Source organism: Lathamus discolor, chromosome 3, assembly GCF_037157495.1.
Source record: "Lathamus discolor isolate bLatDis1 chromosome 3, bLatDis1.hap1, whole genome shotgun sequence".
In the NCBI taxonomy this organism is placed as follows: Eukaryota; Metazoa; Chordata; class Aves; order Psittaciformes; family Psittacidae; genus Lathamus; species Lathamus discolor.
The window spans coordinates 19,664,420-19,682,069 of NC_088886.1; the positions used below are offsets into that span (position 1 = coordinate 19,664,420).

Below are 17,650 nucleotides of genomic sequence, written 5' to 3' on the forward strand. Positions count from 1 at the left end.
AGGCTGCCCTGGAGCGTCACATTCTCAACGAGCCCTTCCCTGTTGGTGAGCCCAAGGTCAAGCATGGCACCTCTCCTTGTCGGCTCCCCTATTACTTGCAGAAGGAAGTTGTCTTCCACACAACTGGGGAACCTCCTGGATTGCTTGTGCCATGCAGTACTGTCGTTCCAGCAGATGTCAGGGTGGTTGAAGTCAAGCATGCTTCTATGTGTCAGAAGACTTAGTGATGGTATTTATGTTAATTTCCTCACTGTGTTAACTGCATTTATCTGTATTTAACATTTCTGTGATAGTCTTGGTTGCATTTCAACTAATACAGTTTGTGTGCATTTTCTTTAGGTAAGTCAGACTATTTAAGGCTAGCAAGGGTAACAATGGAAGGGCAGAAATTAGTAAGAAATTATGAACAATCCAGCCCCTTCAATCTCAACTGCTTTGTTTTCCCAATGGTTTGAAGCACCATTGTCATAACTGTGCTGTGTCTTTTGCTGATGTCCTTCAATCTCAGTTTTTAAATTAAAATGATGAGAGGCAGCTGGGCCTGTTACAGCCCTTTTCTTCATGTTCATACTCTTAGAGCTTTATGAGAAGCTGACAGAGCAGCTTCAGGAAGAGTGCAAAAGGGAAAGTTGTTCTACATCTAGAGGTATTTCTGCAGTCTTAGTCAAGCATTGACTTTGCTAAAGAGTTCTCTAGGCTTGCTTTACTATGTATATCATGAAAAAATCACAGCGAATATCTATACAGTAGAGTGACATCTTTCCATGGAAACCATAATCTTTGTGCATAATTATTTTTTAGTAAAAATAAAAGTCCTATATGTCCTTAAACAACACTTTTAAAGGTATATGATGTATGTTTTGCATTTTTCAGTGCATTTAATCCCAGTGAACTCTGTCAGGGAAGATGGGTTGAGCACTAAGAGCCGAAAGAGAATAATGCCTGGTTTGCTGACTGAACCTCCTGCAATAGATCCTGTTTATGAAGCGAATGTTTACTGCAACATTCCCACCATTGCAGAGCGCAGCATGGAAGGTAAGCTTTGTGAATGCAAATGACAGCTTATTTGCTTGTTTCTACGTGACGTCATTGGAAATGATAACTTCGTGCATTGTCAGTTCTTTGGTGCTCGGAGAAGGAACAGCAAATGCTGGCTGCTGAATTCTGTTAAATCATTCAAAATATACTGTTCTTCTTTTCTTCCCTTTATATCCTCTCTGTTGTGTTGATTTGGAAGTGCTTTTGTTTCCAGTCAATGGTCAACTGGAGGCCTAAAACTGAAAGGTGTGGGATAGATACAGGTATTTAATACTTGAACTGTAATTCTTTTTACAAGTGAGCTGCACTGTAAACAGTTGACTTGGAATTCTAAAAAATACCCTAACCTCCAAAATACAGAAGTAATTAATTTTAGAACTCCAAATCAGTAGTCAGCTAGAAGGTACATTTGCATTCTTGCCCTAGCAAGACAGCAGCAAGTTATTCTGAACGTGTTCCTTCATTAGAATATTCCACCAATACAAGTAAAATAAATTACAAACTGGTGTATCAAAAAGTTTCACATTAGAAATGCTGCAAAATCCATCATTATGCTAGTGGTCTGGAAGAGAGGCATTATAAAAATGGGTCAACATTATCATGTTGGCGGAGTTCAGTGCTTGAGTAATGTCTTGTATAGTTGCTGGACTTTAGATGTATTGTGGAAAATGTACTAAGAACCTGAGTCTTGCCTAAGTTGTCTTGCAGTTTAAAGTGGAAATCCTTCTTGAGATGGTTCGTCAGGGACTGTAGTGACAGGACAAGGAGTAACCAGTTAAAACTTAAACAGGGGAAGTTTAGATTGGATATAAGGAGGAAATTCTTTCCTGTTAGGGTGGTAAGGCACTGGAATCGGTTGCCCAGGGAGGCTGTGAGTGCTCCATCCCTGGCAGTGTTCAAGGCCAGGTTGGACGAAGCCTTGGGTGGGATGGTTTAGTGTGAGGTGTCTCTGCCCATGGCAGGGGGATTGGAACTAGATGATCTTGAGGTCCTTTCCAACCCTAACTATTCTATGATTCTATGATTCTATGGTAAGTTGTCATTTCTTATGGGGGTTTTCTTTCACTGCATTACCAAAGCTAGTAATCTAATTATACCTGCTCTATTAAAGAAAATACGTGCAAAGGAAAGATTTCTCTCTCACTACTTTTTTTGGGATTGTTCCCCCCCCCCCCCCCCTTTTCTGTCTTCACTTTAGGGCACGCACCTCATTATTTTAAGCTAGTTTCAGTGCAAGTGTTGATTCGACATGGCGACAGGTATCCGCTATATGCCATTCCCAAGACAAAGAGACCTGACATTGACTGTGTGCTGCAGCCTAACAGGTAAATTCTTGGTTTTCATCATTGCTAAGTGTGTGTTTTGCTTGATAATTATTTCGTTCCTCTTCAGGAAACAATTTGTGCAGCCTGAAGTACATTGTGACTTCTTGTGCATTGGCATGGATTATAAAAAAAAAAAAACCAAACCCTGCATCAGTACAATTTCCTTGGAAATATATTAGCTGTTACCAGTTCAGATCAGAGGAAATTTTTGGTATTTCTTTAAAAAGCAAAACCTATTTAATTGAATATTTAGGTTACCATTCCTCTTAGATAAGCTTCTAGATGTTTTCTAAATGCATATACAGTATTTGAGAATGTCTCTTCCATTTCAGCTAGGCATACATCCTTTTGTGTGAATGCAAACAGGTCTTAGCTCATCACTACCGTAGGAAAATGAGTATTTGTGGTTTGTTATTATCTTTTACTTTTCAGAAATGTAGGTTATCATAGCTCCTTCAAATTAATGATCAAAGTCATTAGTTAAAGTCAGTGTTCAGGAAAAAATATGGAGGTTGTACATTTAACTATTAAAATAAAGTTAAACAAAAAGTACATTATTCACTACTTGAAAACTACACTTTTCCTTTAGTTACCAGTCACTGTTTAAAACTGTCACACTTTATTTGTGTCTAACTGTCATTAAAACATAAAGATTTACCTATTTCAGTATAGTGTCTTCTGTCTAATACCATGTCTTTGTAGATTTCTGATGCTTGTCTTCATACATGAACCATTGCAAGCTGTAGCTATGAACTGAATTGCTTCTTTTCGTTGTGGAAGAACCTTTCTTTCTTGTTTGTCTCATTGATAAAGAGGAATTATAGTGTTAGAGCAGTGGAAATAAACAGTGATGATGTAAATCACCAACCTGTGTCTTAGCTTGCTTGATTACATGAGGTTTTCTTCCTTTTAAGTAGGATCTGCAGTATTGTTTGGGTTTGTTTTTCCAAACAAAAACTGAGGACTTACCAGTGAACCTACTGAATACTTACAGTTTTTCTTGGTATTTTTCTTTTAACTATCAGATGTGTTAGCAAAACCTCTAAGCAAATCTACGCATTTATGCTGCTGCCCACTCAGCAGTGTCAGGTGTGGAGATTTTTTTTAGTGTGAGGTGTCCCTGCCCATGGCAGGGGGGTTGGAACTAGATGATCTTGAGGTCCTTTCCAACCCTAACTATTCTGTGGTTCTATGATTTCAGTAACTGGGAGCTGCGTCTGCTTTGTGCACTGCACACATTACTCAGGAGAAGAGGCATAGGCATGCTGGTATACAAAGCAATGCAGATATACCATAAATACTTTTTTTGAGAACAGCATGGAATCTCCTGTCTTTAAAGAAACAATGTTCTTGCTTTTCAGTTATTCAAAATTGGCTTTACTCTCTCATGCTGAAAGTGTTCATGGAACACTGAAAGTACATTTCCGACTTAGATATATCAAATGAGTGTTTCTTGTTTTGATAGATTCATGGGCTGTGTTCCTTGAAATTTTAGTAGCTTCCTGTCATCAATAGCATTTATGATTTTTATCTTTTATACCTGAAATAGTCTGTCCTTGCAGCTTTTCCTTAATGGCCTTTTAACAAATGAATCTCTCTGAAAGAGAAGATGGATTATGGTACACTTTTACGCTTCTAGGTTTGTGATTAGCTAGTCTACAGCAGTTCTGTTTGAAAACATGAACCAGTTTTCATAACTGGTCCTGTGTCAGTTTCTAGCTCAAGTATATTAAAACCCAAACACCATTGTGATATTGCACAGTAGGAATGTTGCTTAAATACACTGAAGTGACATGAAAGAATACCTGAAGCTAATTAAGTATAGCTTCATCTCATAAAGCTGATGGGAAGCTTGATTAAAGAGGCTTGCCTAGTATCTAGTAGATACATACAGTAGGGGACACAAAGGCTGGCAGAAAATTATAAGAAAATTGGATCTTTCTCTGAAGAAAGCTGAAATATGTTGCTTTTCAGATACCTGGCTGCATAAAAAAATTGTGCTTGTTATTAGTAGGTGTCATGAAATCTGCAAGGTGTGCAATGCTGTCTTCAGTTGTGGTCAGTGTTGTAACGCTATTTGGCATGAGTAATTGAGAAGTAACAATTACTACTGAATCAAGGGCAACCCTATGAAAGTGTGAAACCATCACCGGTTTTCACCTGTATGTGTGTCTACCTGTTCATAGGTAACAGGTACTTAGGAGCTCCCAAGTTATATTCATGCTACTGTATCTACCTGCCTACATCTTGCATGAAGATCTAAACAGATTTAAAGCTTCCTCTGATACCATATTGGTTGCTGCTTTTCTGTATTGATACTTCAACTTCCACTACAAAATCCTTGTTTTGTGAAAGTGGCACTCGGTGATCCTAACATCCTCCAAGAGAAGTTTTGACTTCTTTGAGAGGTGTCCAATCCCAGCAGTGTTCTGTGCCCTCTGTGAGCTGACTGGCTTTCTGAAATTAGATATGCAGCTCTGAGATTGCAAACAGGAGACCAAACATCAATTATCTCTGCAGTAGATTTAACCAACCAATTAATTTCTTTATCAAGATGAAAATGAATCATCTGCTAATAGCTAACATTTTAAATGACCTGCCTATAAGGGCTGAGATTATCCTCAGCATGAAATACTAAATAAAGAAATACGATCCAGATTCCTTCTGGAGTTCCTATAGGCTGTGATCTTCTGATCTTGCTCAGTATCTGTCACATTAGAATGTATGTGAGAACACTTTATTGCAAAGATGTTAACTGCAAGTGACAAGGTTGTATGAGAAGCTGTATTTCTCAGTGTTACAGTGCCACGTGAGACCTCAGTTTTGTATTTGTCAGAGACGTTTTTATAGCTGTTTCCGCTTCAGTTTCAGGCAAGGAACACAGCATGAAGGCCCTGAACTCAGGAAAACTACCCATAAAAGGCAGAGAAGTAGTGCAGCTTTTAACATTGCCAACAGAATCACCAAGTCAAGCAGACAGGAGGGCACAGTGTCAGGATGTGACGAGGCTAGCAGTGTCGATGCTCTTGGCTGTTACTAATTTATGAAGCATTAGAACATCAGTGTATAGATGATAGCTCTCTTGCCATTCACAGCTGCTGCAAATGAGTGGAGAACCAAAAAGACTTTGTTTCCTTGAAGCAAAGTTTATGTAAAATAGGATCTCCTGGCTGACTTTGAAAGGGCAGCAGAAAGATTGAAGGAATTGATTCTGTACCATTCTGTCCAGATGTGTTAAAGCTGACCTGAAAAAAGCTAGAATTGTTAGTTTCTGCCATTGTTTTGAATGGAGTGTTTATTACTTCAACATCAGGAAGCTATTTACTGCATTTGGTTGTCAGACCTATATTCTTTTATTATGTAAATTTGGTGCTCAGTTGTAAACATATTTATGTTAAGAGTATTACGAGGTATATAATTGCTACCTTTGAACTAAAGGTTTTGTGATGCTGTATGGCTAAGATGGCTGAAAGTCTGCCTTATTTAAGCTTTCTTGACTTCAGTTTCAGATAAGTATGCTGTTCATATTCAGTCTGTTCTTTATTTGACTTGTCATTCAGCTGATGGAATTCATTAATTAAGTAGATTATGCTACAGGCCCATGGACTTCTAATGGGTATGCAAAATAGCCTTGAGGTCACACGTCAGTTTTGTGAATTACAGATTGTGACATGTAAGTGTGAAATGAATATAAGCAAATGGATTAAATGCTTTGGAGATTTCTTCCATCTAAAACTTCAATTAATATTATTTTCATTGTTCTGGAAACAAATTTCCAAAGGGAGCTGAATAATACATATTTTTTTTTCCTCAAGAAAATTAATGGAATGATGTTACAAAAATCCTTTCATTGTAGTGTTTGCTTATGGGAGGAATAAATTAATCTTCCACTTTTTCCCTTTGTATCTTACAGTGTCAAAACTATAAATGTACTATACTGCATATAAAATGCAAAAGTATGTAAGTATATACTTATAAAAATATAAATGTACTATATTGCATATAAAAATATGCAATGTTTCTTCATTGAGTTTGCATGCAAGACATTGAAGAAATGCTTTTTGAAAGATGCTATCGTTTTCATAGTATGCTGGCTTAATTAGCATATGCTTTGAGGCATTTTGAAAGGTGTTGATGTTAATCATAAGAAGCTTAGTAACAAACATTTGAATTTTAGGTTCAATATGCACATGTCTTGAGACTGCCAGAAAAATGAGAGCAAAAAGTGTGGGAGAGGCAAGTATCATATTGTAAGCTAAAGGAGGTGTGGGTTTGACTTGGAGGGAGGTCAGAGCATGATGCCGGCCAGAATTAGGTGAAGAAAGGTCTCCTGAGGCCTCTTCTGACTTCTCTAGAAACTCAGAAGAGCAATGAAGTAGACTGGATCACTATAGAGTGTTATAAAAATGTAAAGGCTCTAAGACCTTTATGTATAAATATGCCCCAACAGTACTGATGCTGTTGTAACTATCTGTTTTGTAGACTGCAATAATCTATTGTTGGTTTTAGTGGCTCTTTCATTCATTTGCCTTCTAAAAGGAAACAGTATAGTCCTTTGATCTAACGCTTTTTTTGTCTACTTAAACGTCACAGAAAACACGTTATTTTTGCTTGAAGTTGTAATTTTTTTTTTATTTTAAGTAAAGAGAAAGGGGTCTGCGCTTTGGTTCAGTTACCAGACAGAATCTGGTATGTCTATTATACGATTACAGAAAGGTAACGTTCCTCTGTCCGAAGCTTTGCGTGTGCCAGGCATGGTCATGTTTACTCACCAAGTGACACACTGAGGGTTCTGTAACTCCCTGTGAGATGTTCAGTCCTCTGCAAATTCTGCATTAGTTAACAAAAGTGACATTTGCATAGATAAATGCTATTTGGGAAGGAAAAAGTTATATCTCATTTTTGTAAATGTCCACCTCCACAAGTTCTTTCTTGTGGCATGTAGACCTCAGAATTCTATAGTGCTGTAAAATGACAGCACTGTGCAGTTACAGAGGTAAGATGAAGTTTACCTCTCCATAATTCTACTTTTAATTAACACAGTAATTAATCTCAATAATTACATTTTTTTTCTGACAGTTTCTTTTTAATCATAACCTTGACCAACATATTTTTTTGGCCTTAGCATTTTGCATGGTGGCAAAAGCGCGTTATTTATGCCACTCCTGAATTTTTATGAACATGTAAGTTATTAAATAAACTGTAGTTGCCTCTAGTCTTGTCAAGATGATGTCTTTCCACATCTGTTCTTTAAATTCTATAACTTGGCAATTTTTAGAGATATATGGTCTCAAATTTGTACATGTTTCAAAAGAGCATTCAATTTAATGAGTTGGAGGACAGAGTGAATGCTGTGGTTTGTTGACCATCAGGTTTGTTGAAGAAACAAGGCTTACACTGTACTTCATTTTACAGTATACACAATAGAAATAAGGCAGTAGTTCATTGGTCTAGTAGCCTTAATAGGGAAGAATATTAAAGGAATCTCAGCCTGTTCCTAGTGAGGAATTAATTTTGATCAAACTAATCCTAAAATTAATAAATGTAAGGATTAACAGGTGGGGAATTTTTACCCAGATGGACCTTGTTGGGTCTGTTTTGCAGTTTAGGTCTAAAGGAGGAGCAAAACTAGATCTGATTTCTATTTATGTTGTAATTCTGTAATAAAACCAATTTCTGCTAACAAGGATCAAGTATTTCACAAGTAGACGATATAAATCAATAGCAGTATTTTCCTGAATGATCCTGAGACAAGTAGCCCCGAGAAGCAAGGATGATTTTCTTTTTGCTCTGTGAATTAACTATGAAATCTAGCAATGGTCTTCATGTTGTGCTGCTGATGACAATATTTAAACAAAGACAACCAGCTCAAAGAGCTAACTTTTTACCGAAAGAGGCTTCCATGCACTCAGTCTGAGCATCACTTTACCCAGGGGCAGAAAGCCCCATTGTCTCCCAAACCAGTTCCTAAATATCGACCTCGGAGTCTTGAATTTGGTTAGTCTCATGGGGTGGGGTACAAGAATGTCCTGTAACAAAGTTGTTGTACTGCTATGCAAGACTTGAAGGTTTGCTGTATAATAATCTTTAAACTTAATGTGGAACTGCATGAATAAGGTTTCATGCCTTTGTATGTCTATAATAGATGCAATAGAGGTATTTTTGTGCATGTTTCTGACACAGTGTTTTGTGCCATTATAGCATAACCATCCAAAATCTATCAGCAGATTTTCTGAGGTGTCATGTACATATGCTTACTCTGGTACTATGTTTCTCACTTCGCTGTACTAATTCAGAACAACCAGCAAGTTAGTGTTCGCTTGTCATAAATAAATAAGATAAATAAATAAATAAATAAATCCAAAAAAACCAACCATCCCATTTCTTTTTTTTTTTTTTTTTTGTATGTCAACTCCTCAAGGAAAAAGGAAGTTGTTACTAAAGGGTGAAAGGATGTCAGCTCAGTTGCTGGCATTTGAACCATAGTTCAAATGGTTGCGCGGGATGGTTTCTTTCAGTGTACACTGGTTACAGTGTAGCAATAAAGAGGTGACATTTTCGTATTAAAGCTTCTTAAGACCTTTACAAATAAGATATTTAAATGTTGAATAAGGATTTAAATGTTGGTCCATTTTAATGCTAGTGCATGAAAACTGCACTATTAAATCTGGGCCCGTTATCCCAGTGTTTAGTTTGTAAATAACAAAAAGATAAGCTGAATTCATTATTTGAGGGGAAAATAAGCATCCTCAGCTTTGTCACAGATAAAATTTATTTTATTTTACAAAAATAAGATAATAGGAAAATTAACAGACATTAAAGATGGAAATAAATATTCAAAATTAAGAAAGAGTCTGTTTATTACTAGTGATGTTAGGTGAAAAGCCGTTCCATGTTCTGACACAATTTGAAATACTTATTGTATAAATACATTTCCCAAATATGGTAACTTATCGTCATAATGCCCAGCAGCGTACAGAATGACATCTCTTTAGCCCATTTTTATTTTCTGGTTACTTTTATGGAAATGAAATTTTAAGGATATTTCAGTCTTTTCAACTATACAACTGAGTAATTTTCTTTGCTTCCCGCTCAAACAGTCCCAGCAGTCTTAGTCGTGTTGCCTAGATACTCTGTCTCTTGCAGCATCTGTAAATTGGCCAATTCAACAGGAGGATTCATTTTCTAAATAAAAGAGAAATCTTGGGTCAGGGAGGAGGAATCTTTTGTTACCAGGTGGCCTGAGTGGTGCAGTGAATTTTGCTGTTGAGAAAAATAAGGTTTTATTTGCTCGGTTATACAGGGTTAATCAGGAGAATTGCCAGTTTGTTCAAAATCTTGTTACATACATGAGGATTACATTCAGGGTAAAAGTATATTGTAGCCTGAGATGTCTGTCCCTGTCAGGCAAAATGGTTCTTACTTCTGTTGGGTTTTGGGGTTTTTCTTTCTTCTTCCCCTGGAACGTATTTAGCAAGTAGTAAGCTTTGAATTTACATTCAGAACTGCATTCAACAGTCATATTTCATAATTCAGTTCTGCAAGCATGCGCTTAACCTGTGCTCACTTTAAAAAGAATGTAATCCAAAGTCAAGTAACTTGCATCTACATGGGTATATGAAAACCTGTATTAATATAGTGGAACATGATTTTATGAATTACCATATATGTTATTTTTTTATGTTGGATGTTAGTTTATCCTGCCTACCACTTTTTAGATAAATCTTTTGGCAAAGTGCTGATAAATACTTCTTATTTCTTTCTTCGTTCCCACAAGTGATTGCTGAGACAGTTTTATCAGTGTGGGTTTGATTCCATTAGTATTCAGATTTTTGTAAGCAAAGCAGCAAAAGAAGAAAAATGGTTAATGCAGTTCTTTTCATTTTCTTGCACATGTACTTGCAGAAATTGCTAATTAAGTAAACAGGGTTTAAGGAAAATTATGACTGACAATTTATTTGTGTTTATAGCCTTTTAAAGGGCAAAGTTTAGAATATGGGGGATTCAGCCTGCTACATCTGGAATAAGCTTAAAAAGCTATTTACTAATGAGTTTAATTTTTTCTGAACCTGATTCTTCCATTTTTAGATTGCACTGCTGGGCTGTAAAAACGGTGAAATGTACAAAAAGTTAATTCACCTCTGGAGTTGGATTAAGCTTTCTGATGTGTGCTTACTGCAAGAGGAAGCTCTACTGCTTTGGAAAGGAACAATACCTTTTTTATGTAGCTCTACTTTTCAAATACTAATATTCAGTTGAATCGTCAAAATTATAATATACAGAAGAAGCTGTGGATTTAGAATGCCATAAATTGGCTGGGTTTCTTTTTAATTGGAAGAAAAAATGAACAGAAATTCTTTTGATATTTTTATCTCACCTTGCTTTTTTGTCTCATTTTACTTTTTTTTCTCACTGGCAGTTGCACCAGAATTTATTGTACCATTTTATTCGCAAGATATTTTTTTTTCTGAAGGTAAATTAAATACTAGAAAATTCAAGTTTTGTAAAATGGTACGACAGTGAGCTACCTCTCTGTCGACAGAGGTATTGATTCTTATGAGACCTCCTGTACATGCATGCTGTGAGCATTGCTCTGCAAGAGGTGCTTTTGCACTTGGGAGTGTCTTAGTTGTCTCTTCTATGTGTAAGCATGAATGTCTTTGTCCTAGTAAACTGATAGACACTTCCTCCTACTTTAATAGTGTTATTGCTCCCTCTTGTGGTTCCTGCAACTCTGGGAGGTTTTTTTTCCAGACCTGAACGTCTTGTATCACAATAGTTGATCATTTTAGCAAAGTGAAAATATGAACAATAAACACTAAAACCAGACTTCTGTAAAAGTCATCTGATCCAATTTATCTTCTATTTTTATATACTTTTGTTGTTGTTGTTAGTAACATAAAAAACACTTACTGTATTCAGTCTGAAAGCCCTGTTAAAATGACGACTGTCTTGGGGTGGAGTCGGGTTGCCAGTTTTTGATTTAGTTCTGCACCAAGGTAGAGAGGTGACTGTGTGACTTTTCTTGAATGTTGACATTTAACAAAGAAAATCCCTATATGTATATTTCTGTTGCAGAAGTGTGATTGTAGATTTAGTTTTTTAAAGGTTTAAATCATTGTGGAGTGTTTTTGTGTATGTAGTTTTCCACACAGTAGTACAACAGTGGACAGAGCCTGTAGTGTATCTGAAATTTGCAGAACAGTTTAGGAGATCTAAGCATTCTTTCACTGACTTGAATTCAGTGAGTTAACTTAGACATTTTTGTCTATATCTCTTTTCCAGTTGCATTCATTATGTGCATTGTGGGAGTATTTCATCTTTTTAAGTGTCCAGCAGTGTTGGTCTCTTTCTTCCTGGGTAATGGTACAATACCCAAAACAATGATTTCCACTTTTAATGGGGATACCAGATACTACTTTCCAGGTACAACTTAACTGAGGCTATATGTGCTATTTGATTTGAAGCTTGAAGTGATCAGAATAGTTCGTGTTGGAAAGGACCTGAAGATCATCTAGTTCAAATAAAAATAGAAATAAAGGCTGATATTGTAATCAGCATAGTATGTTATAAAACTTGAGAATACTTTCAAGATCATCTACTTAAAATACTGGTTATTTGAACCCTTTTAGATTGTTAATGCCTTTGGCCATAGGGTTAAAGTGCAGTAGTACTTCAGAAACTGGACAGAGTATTTTCTGGTAAGGATTTTTTTCTTTTTTTTTTTATTCACAACAGTATTAGTGACTGCGTTTAAAAAAAAAAAAAAATCTTTCAAAATTAATTACCAAAAGGTGTCACAGTTTTAACATGCCAAGTTTCTCTGTAGGCCTTTGGTACTTAGTAAGTACTTAGGCTTATTTTGCATACTTGCAAGTCTTCAGTGAGACCAGATGTTGTCTCAGTGGGAAATAACCTCACACCATGAAATGTCTGAGCTGATACAGTTAGAACACTTGACTCTCTTGAGCTGTTTTCCCATATACTTTTGGAAGTTCTCACATTTTGGTTTACTTCTCTAGGAAACCTTCTCATCCTCGGCTTGAAGCTTTCATTAAACATATGTCAAGAGGGTCTGCAGCCCAGATGGGTGGTTCCCTAAGCAGCCTGCCTCGCTACCCTAGCCATTCTTTGTGCGAAATGGGAGAGCTAACACAGACAGGTAAGTTCCAATAGAGCTCTGTCTTTTCCTCTGTTCTGTTAAACACAGTCTGCTTGAAAAGGGATCTCCTATTTTTCTTTATATTGAAATAAATGCTTTTTTTATGGGAAATTTATAATGTTGGTCACAGCCTAGCTTCTGCTGAGATATGAATATAGTATTAGAGTCTCTACAGTAAAAGTGGTAACAGTTCTAGAAACTGTGCTTTATCCTATAGCTTGCCAGTTCTGTTACAGGTCCATCACACTTGTCATCTCTTATTAATGTTATTTGCAACAAGTCAGAGCACTCTCACCACAAAATTTCTTGGTCACCCTTGTAAAAAAATGGCATTGCTCAGTCCCTCCTGAGGAAGGTCTGTGAGGGTTTGTAATTCAGCATGGCCATGGAACTAAGGAACTTAGTTGCCAGTTTTTACCTATGATGTAACTGTGTCCCCTGCAAGGGATTCAGATGTAATAGATAAATTTGATGCTTGTGTTATGGAAATAGAAAACTTTTTACACATGGTGCTTTTTACTTCTCTCCTCCCCTGCCCCAAGCTTTGTAGTGAAATCCCAAGGTTGTGGGTTTTGGCATTTTTTTTTTTTGTATTTTTTTTCCACAGGAAAATTAGTTATTTTCTTATTCCATCTCTCAGGTCTGCTGAGCTACTTACTGGGAGGAAAGGTGGAAATATTAGCAATTAAGTTCCAAACAACTTTTTTTAAATGTTGAAGTTTTGAGACTTTACCAATATTACTTCTGACAAGAAGACTGCTGTGCTCTGCTAGTGAACATACTGCTTAGGTTATCTGTACCAAGGGGGTGGGGGAGATGGGAGGTAACCAGAAGTGTTGCAGTGAGGGATTTTGTCTATGTAGAAGAAAGTATGTGGAGAGTTGAGAGTAATGTGGTGCTGAGGGTATTGGGAATGTTGGAAAGAGATAAAGGGTTCAGCATTGGAGAGGGAAAATGGTAGTGCTGGATCAGAGCAGCAACAAAAGGGCCATTTGCAAAAGACCTGGGACTGCTGTCAGAAGGTGATAGAAAATATGAGGGAAACAAAAGGTAAGAAGGCAGAAGTATAAAAACAAGTTGTCACTTTGTATGAAACACATTCCACAGCTCTTGGAATTTTTTGTGTTCTCCACCCAGAATAGCCAGATGAACTAGTACAGGCTGAAGTCCATGTGTTTGTTTGCTGTGCTAATTTTTCTGCATATATCCATATCAGTGTGTCAGAACCAAACATATAGAAATGCTTTCCCACAAACACGTGGAAACATACTGTTGCACCACTGGGCAGAAATGTGATTGTAAAAAGGGTTATTCACATGTGGATTTTTCTCTTCAACATTCATGAGTTTAACAGACAATTCACATTAGTAACACTTCTTGTTCTCCTGTATCTTTTCAAATTTTAACATTGATCCATTCATTTTTATTCGCACACCTTGCTTTTTACTGTGTTGCCCTTTTTATCTTAAATACCAATAGCTGAAAGAGCATATCACAGTGGGTCTGGGTAGTCAGTAGGTTTGGAGACTGCCTATGGAGAACAAAAAGAGTGTTGAAGATCTGAGGAGTTAATGGCATTTTCCACTTGCCAGCTGTCTTTTCAGGACTCTCCTGTATTTTTCAGTCCAAAACTTGCCAGTCATATTCTCGTAAGTTCTGGGATCCCACCAGAAGAAATGCTTGTGTTAAGCGAGTGTCAAGTCTTGCAAAGTGATGTCAGGAGAAACCTAATCAGGTTACCAAGGAACTCCTCCTAACACAGCATGTTGTGTGTGAAACTGGACTCAACACTGCCCACAACTTGTAACTGAGAGAGTATCTGGGACTTGTATTGCCTGCAGTAAGCTATGTAGATCGGCTAGTTCATAAAGGGCTCATGCCTGCTGCTTTGCTGCTGTGGGAGGATAACACAAGCAAGGTGGATTCTGGAATAAAGGTTTTGGCATGTGAGAAGGATACGTACCCTCTTCCTTTCCAGCTGGATCAAGGCAGAGCATTAGTGTAAGATTTATTGAGCAATTGTAGCACTTCCCTGAAGAAAGTTGGAGAAGGAAGTTTGATGCAGCTGACACACCTCACCACTCTGGTTTGTGAGTTTACACACTAGTTTATATTCTGTGTGTTCATTTCCTGGCTGCTGGTAGTTTTACCAGCTGCCATAAATCTGCAGGGAGCACAGCATTCACTGCCTACCTGAAAACCTGACTCAGGTGCAGTCTGGATCCATCTTCATAACAGTCTTTCAGTTATGGTAGACTCATTCAGTCTGTGTCTCCAGTCCAGAAAAACATTAAGGTTTGAAAAAAATCTTAAGGAACCAGCTTTATTTATCTACATCTCAGTTTAACTCCTAGAATCTAAGACATACTGAAGAATAGCAGGTATCTCACACTACATGCAATTTTCCTAATAGTTAAGCATAGGTGAAGTTCAGTTTTGAACTTTTTTGACCTTTAAACTAATTGTTCATCTATCAGTAGGGCTGCTAGCTGTGCTTTTTCTTTTCCCTCCAAAAAAAAATCAAGATTCTAATCATGTGTTGTAACTTCTTTTAAAATTCTCTTTCAGGGGTTGTGCAACACTTGAAAAATGGACAACTATTGCGAGATATTTATATAAACAAACATAAACTGCTTCCGAGTGACTGGACAGCAAAACAGCTTTACTTGGAGACAACAGGGAAAAGTCGAACCCTGCAGAGTGCTTTGGCACTGCTCTACACTTTTTTGCCAGATTTTGACTGGAAGAAAATTAACATCAGACATCAGTGGAGCACCATTTTTTGCTCTGGAAGCTGCAACTGTCCTATGCGAAACCACTACCTGGAAGAGGAACAGCGCAGACAGTACAGTTTGCGGGTGAAAAACAATGACTTAGAGAAAATATATGTGGATATGGCAAAGATTGTAGGCATTCCCACCAGGCAGTTGAGAGCTTCTAACCCAATAGATTCTCTCTTGTGCTATTTTTGCCACAATGTCAGTTTTCCGTGTACCAAAACTGGGTGCATTGATATGGAACACTTCAAAGTGATCAAAAGACATCAGTTAGAGGATGAGAGAGAAAGACAGGAAAAGAAACTTTATTTCTTGTATGCACTATTGGCTACTCATCCTCTCCTCAACCAGACTGTTAATCGGCTGCAGCGTATTGTAGAAGGCAAGAAAGAAGAAGTATTTGTTCTTTACTCTGCACATGATGTCACATTGTCACCTGTTCTTAGTGCCTTGGGCATTACAGATGCCAGATTTCCTAGATTTGCTGCCAGATTAGTTTTTGAGCTGTGGCAGGATGGGAAGAGACCCAAAGATCACTTTATCCGCATCCTGTATAATGGCGCTGATGTCACATTCCAGACCGCATTTTGTAGGGATTATTATAAACAGTCCACAAAGCCAATGTGCCCCTTAGAAAAATTTGTCAATTTTGTCAAGAGGGATGTGTTCTTAATTTTTAACAGCACTAGTTATTATGATGCATGTCATAGAAGACCACTGTAGGGAAGGAGAGTGGAAAGGAAGCAATGTTAACTTGTGTATCAGTGAAAGTCTGTATTCTGGTTGAGGCGCAGTTCAGTTCTGTTATTTCTTGTACTTGTATGTGTAAGTACAAAAGGATATTGCTTGAAAAATTCTTCAGATAGTTTTATTCTCATTCAGACTGCAGGTAGTCTCCAACAGAAGATCAAGTACTGAGGGGGTGTTATGTCTATGTGTATGCTCACATGTGCTGTGTGAACTGTGATGATAGATCACATGGCTGTTGTAACCTGGATGTCACTTGATAAAGAGTGAGAAAGCACAGACTTTGTTTCTCTGTACTCCGGAGCAATACTTGGATACCTTAATTTTAAAACCAAAACCACAATCTCAGTAATTTTAAGCAGTTTGTATCATGGTCTTTATGAATTCCAGGCATCTGTATTAAATCATTTGTAATGAATTCTTGAACCTCCCTACTAAAAACAAAGAAGCCTTCCAATGTTTAGGGGCAGGTCTTTAAAGCAAAGTGCATGTGTGTATCTGTGCATACTTAGCTGAGCATGTACAAAGGAGCATGTGCCTTTCCGACCTCATAGACCTATAAATATTTGGCTGTTGTTGCCAGTGCCAGATAAGAGTGTACTGGAGAATAGATACAAACCTCTATTCTTTGATCGCACTTTCAGCACTTTGAATAGTTCAAACACAGTCTAGAAATATGTAAAGGTCTCATGACATTAAAACAGATAGCAAACGCTAACATTACCACTAAACCTGAGTGGGAAATTAGGGTTAGAAATCAGTTTTATGGTGAAGTTTTGGGCTGTTTCCTGTTGTGAACATGTTCAAGCTGCTCTGCTATGGAACACATCAGTGGTTTTGGAATTTGATGTAGTGACTGCTTGAGACAGCTTGAATAAACACTAAGAAAATTTTGTAGTTGATTTAGTATTTTTATGCACTAGGAAGTTCTTATTTTGTAAGATTAGACTTGTATGTATTGTACTGTGTATATTTATAGCACAGTAGAGTTTTCTTACTTGTTTAGTTTGTAAAGAATTGTGAAGCTCACTTTAGATGGTTTTTTCCCCTTCATCAGGATGTTTAGACTTACTTAAGAATAAACTGTCTTTTATGGGTAACTTGAACAATGAGTAGATATGAAAACTTGTACTTCAGACTGCTTTCATCTGTTTAGGAGTGGTAAATTGAGAACCAATTTTTAATAGAACTCAAATTTTATAATGGAAGTTTTTTATGCTTCTAGAAATGATTTAGTCTGTGACTTGTGATGCAATGGTGCTAGTTTATCAAAGAAAACACAACTCAGCGCAAGTTCTCTGACTATTGGCAGATTCCACTCTCTCTGTTTTCAATGCTGCATTTGAGAATGTTTTTTTTTAAATAAAATTTTGGGGCCTGTTTGTAACTTGTGTGTTACATTTATTCTGACTTCCTTTTAGCTGTTTGCAGTAATAAGACGAGTGTGTATTGTGAAGTTGCTTGTTGCATTAGTAACTTCTGCACTTAATACACATTTTAGTTCCTAGTCTGAGAAGGAGCAGATAAACATTTTGTGAATACTGAAATATTATGTATGCCACATTAGAATGTTTAACTTCTGGAAACATTTTCTGTCTAAG

The 17,650-nt window shown here is 37.1% G+C and overlaps 1 protein-coding gene across 3 annotated transcripts in view; it reads left to right on the forward strand.

Annotated features, from left to right (window-relative positions):
- The window catches only part of PXYLP1 (2-phosphoxylose phosphatase 1), a 62,503-nt gene extending 45,067 nt beyond the window's left edge, over positions 1-17,436 (forward strand). For all 3 annotated transcript variants that reach the window (XM_065672596.1, XM_065672597.1, XM_065672595.1), the window contains 4 exons: positions 874-1,035; positions 2,237-2,363; positions 12,386-12,525; positions 15,094-17,436. In XM_065672596.1, coding sequence (XP_065528668.1) covers positions 874-1,035; positions 2,237-2,363; positions 12,386-12,525; positions 15,094-16,025 — 1,361 coding nt within the window. In that variant the 3' untranslated portion in view covers positions 16,026-17,436. The remainder of the gene's footprint in view (positions 1-873; positions 1,036-2,236; positions 2,364-12,385; positions 12,526-15,093) is intronic.
- The last annotated feature ends 214 nt before the right edge of the window (positions 17,437-17,650 follow it).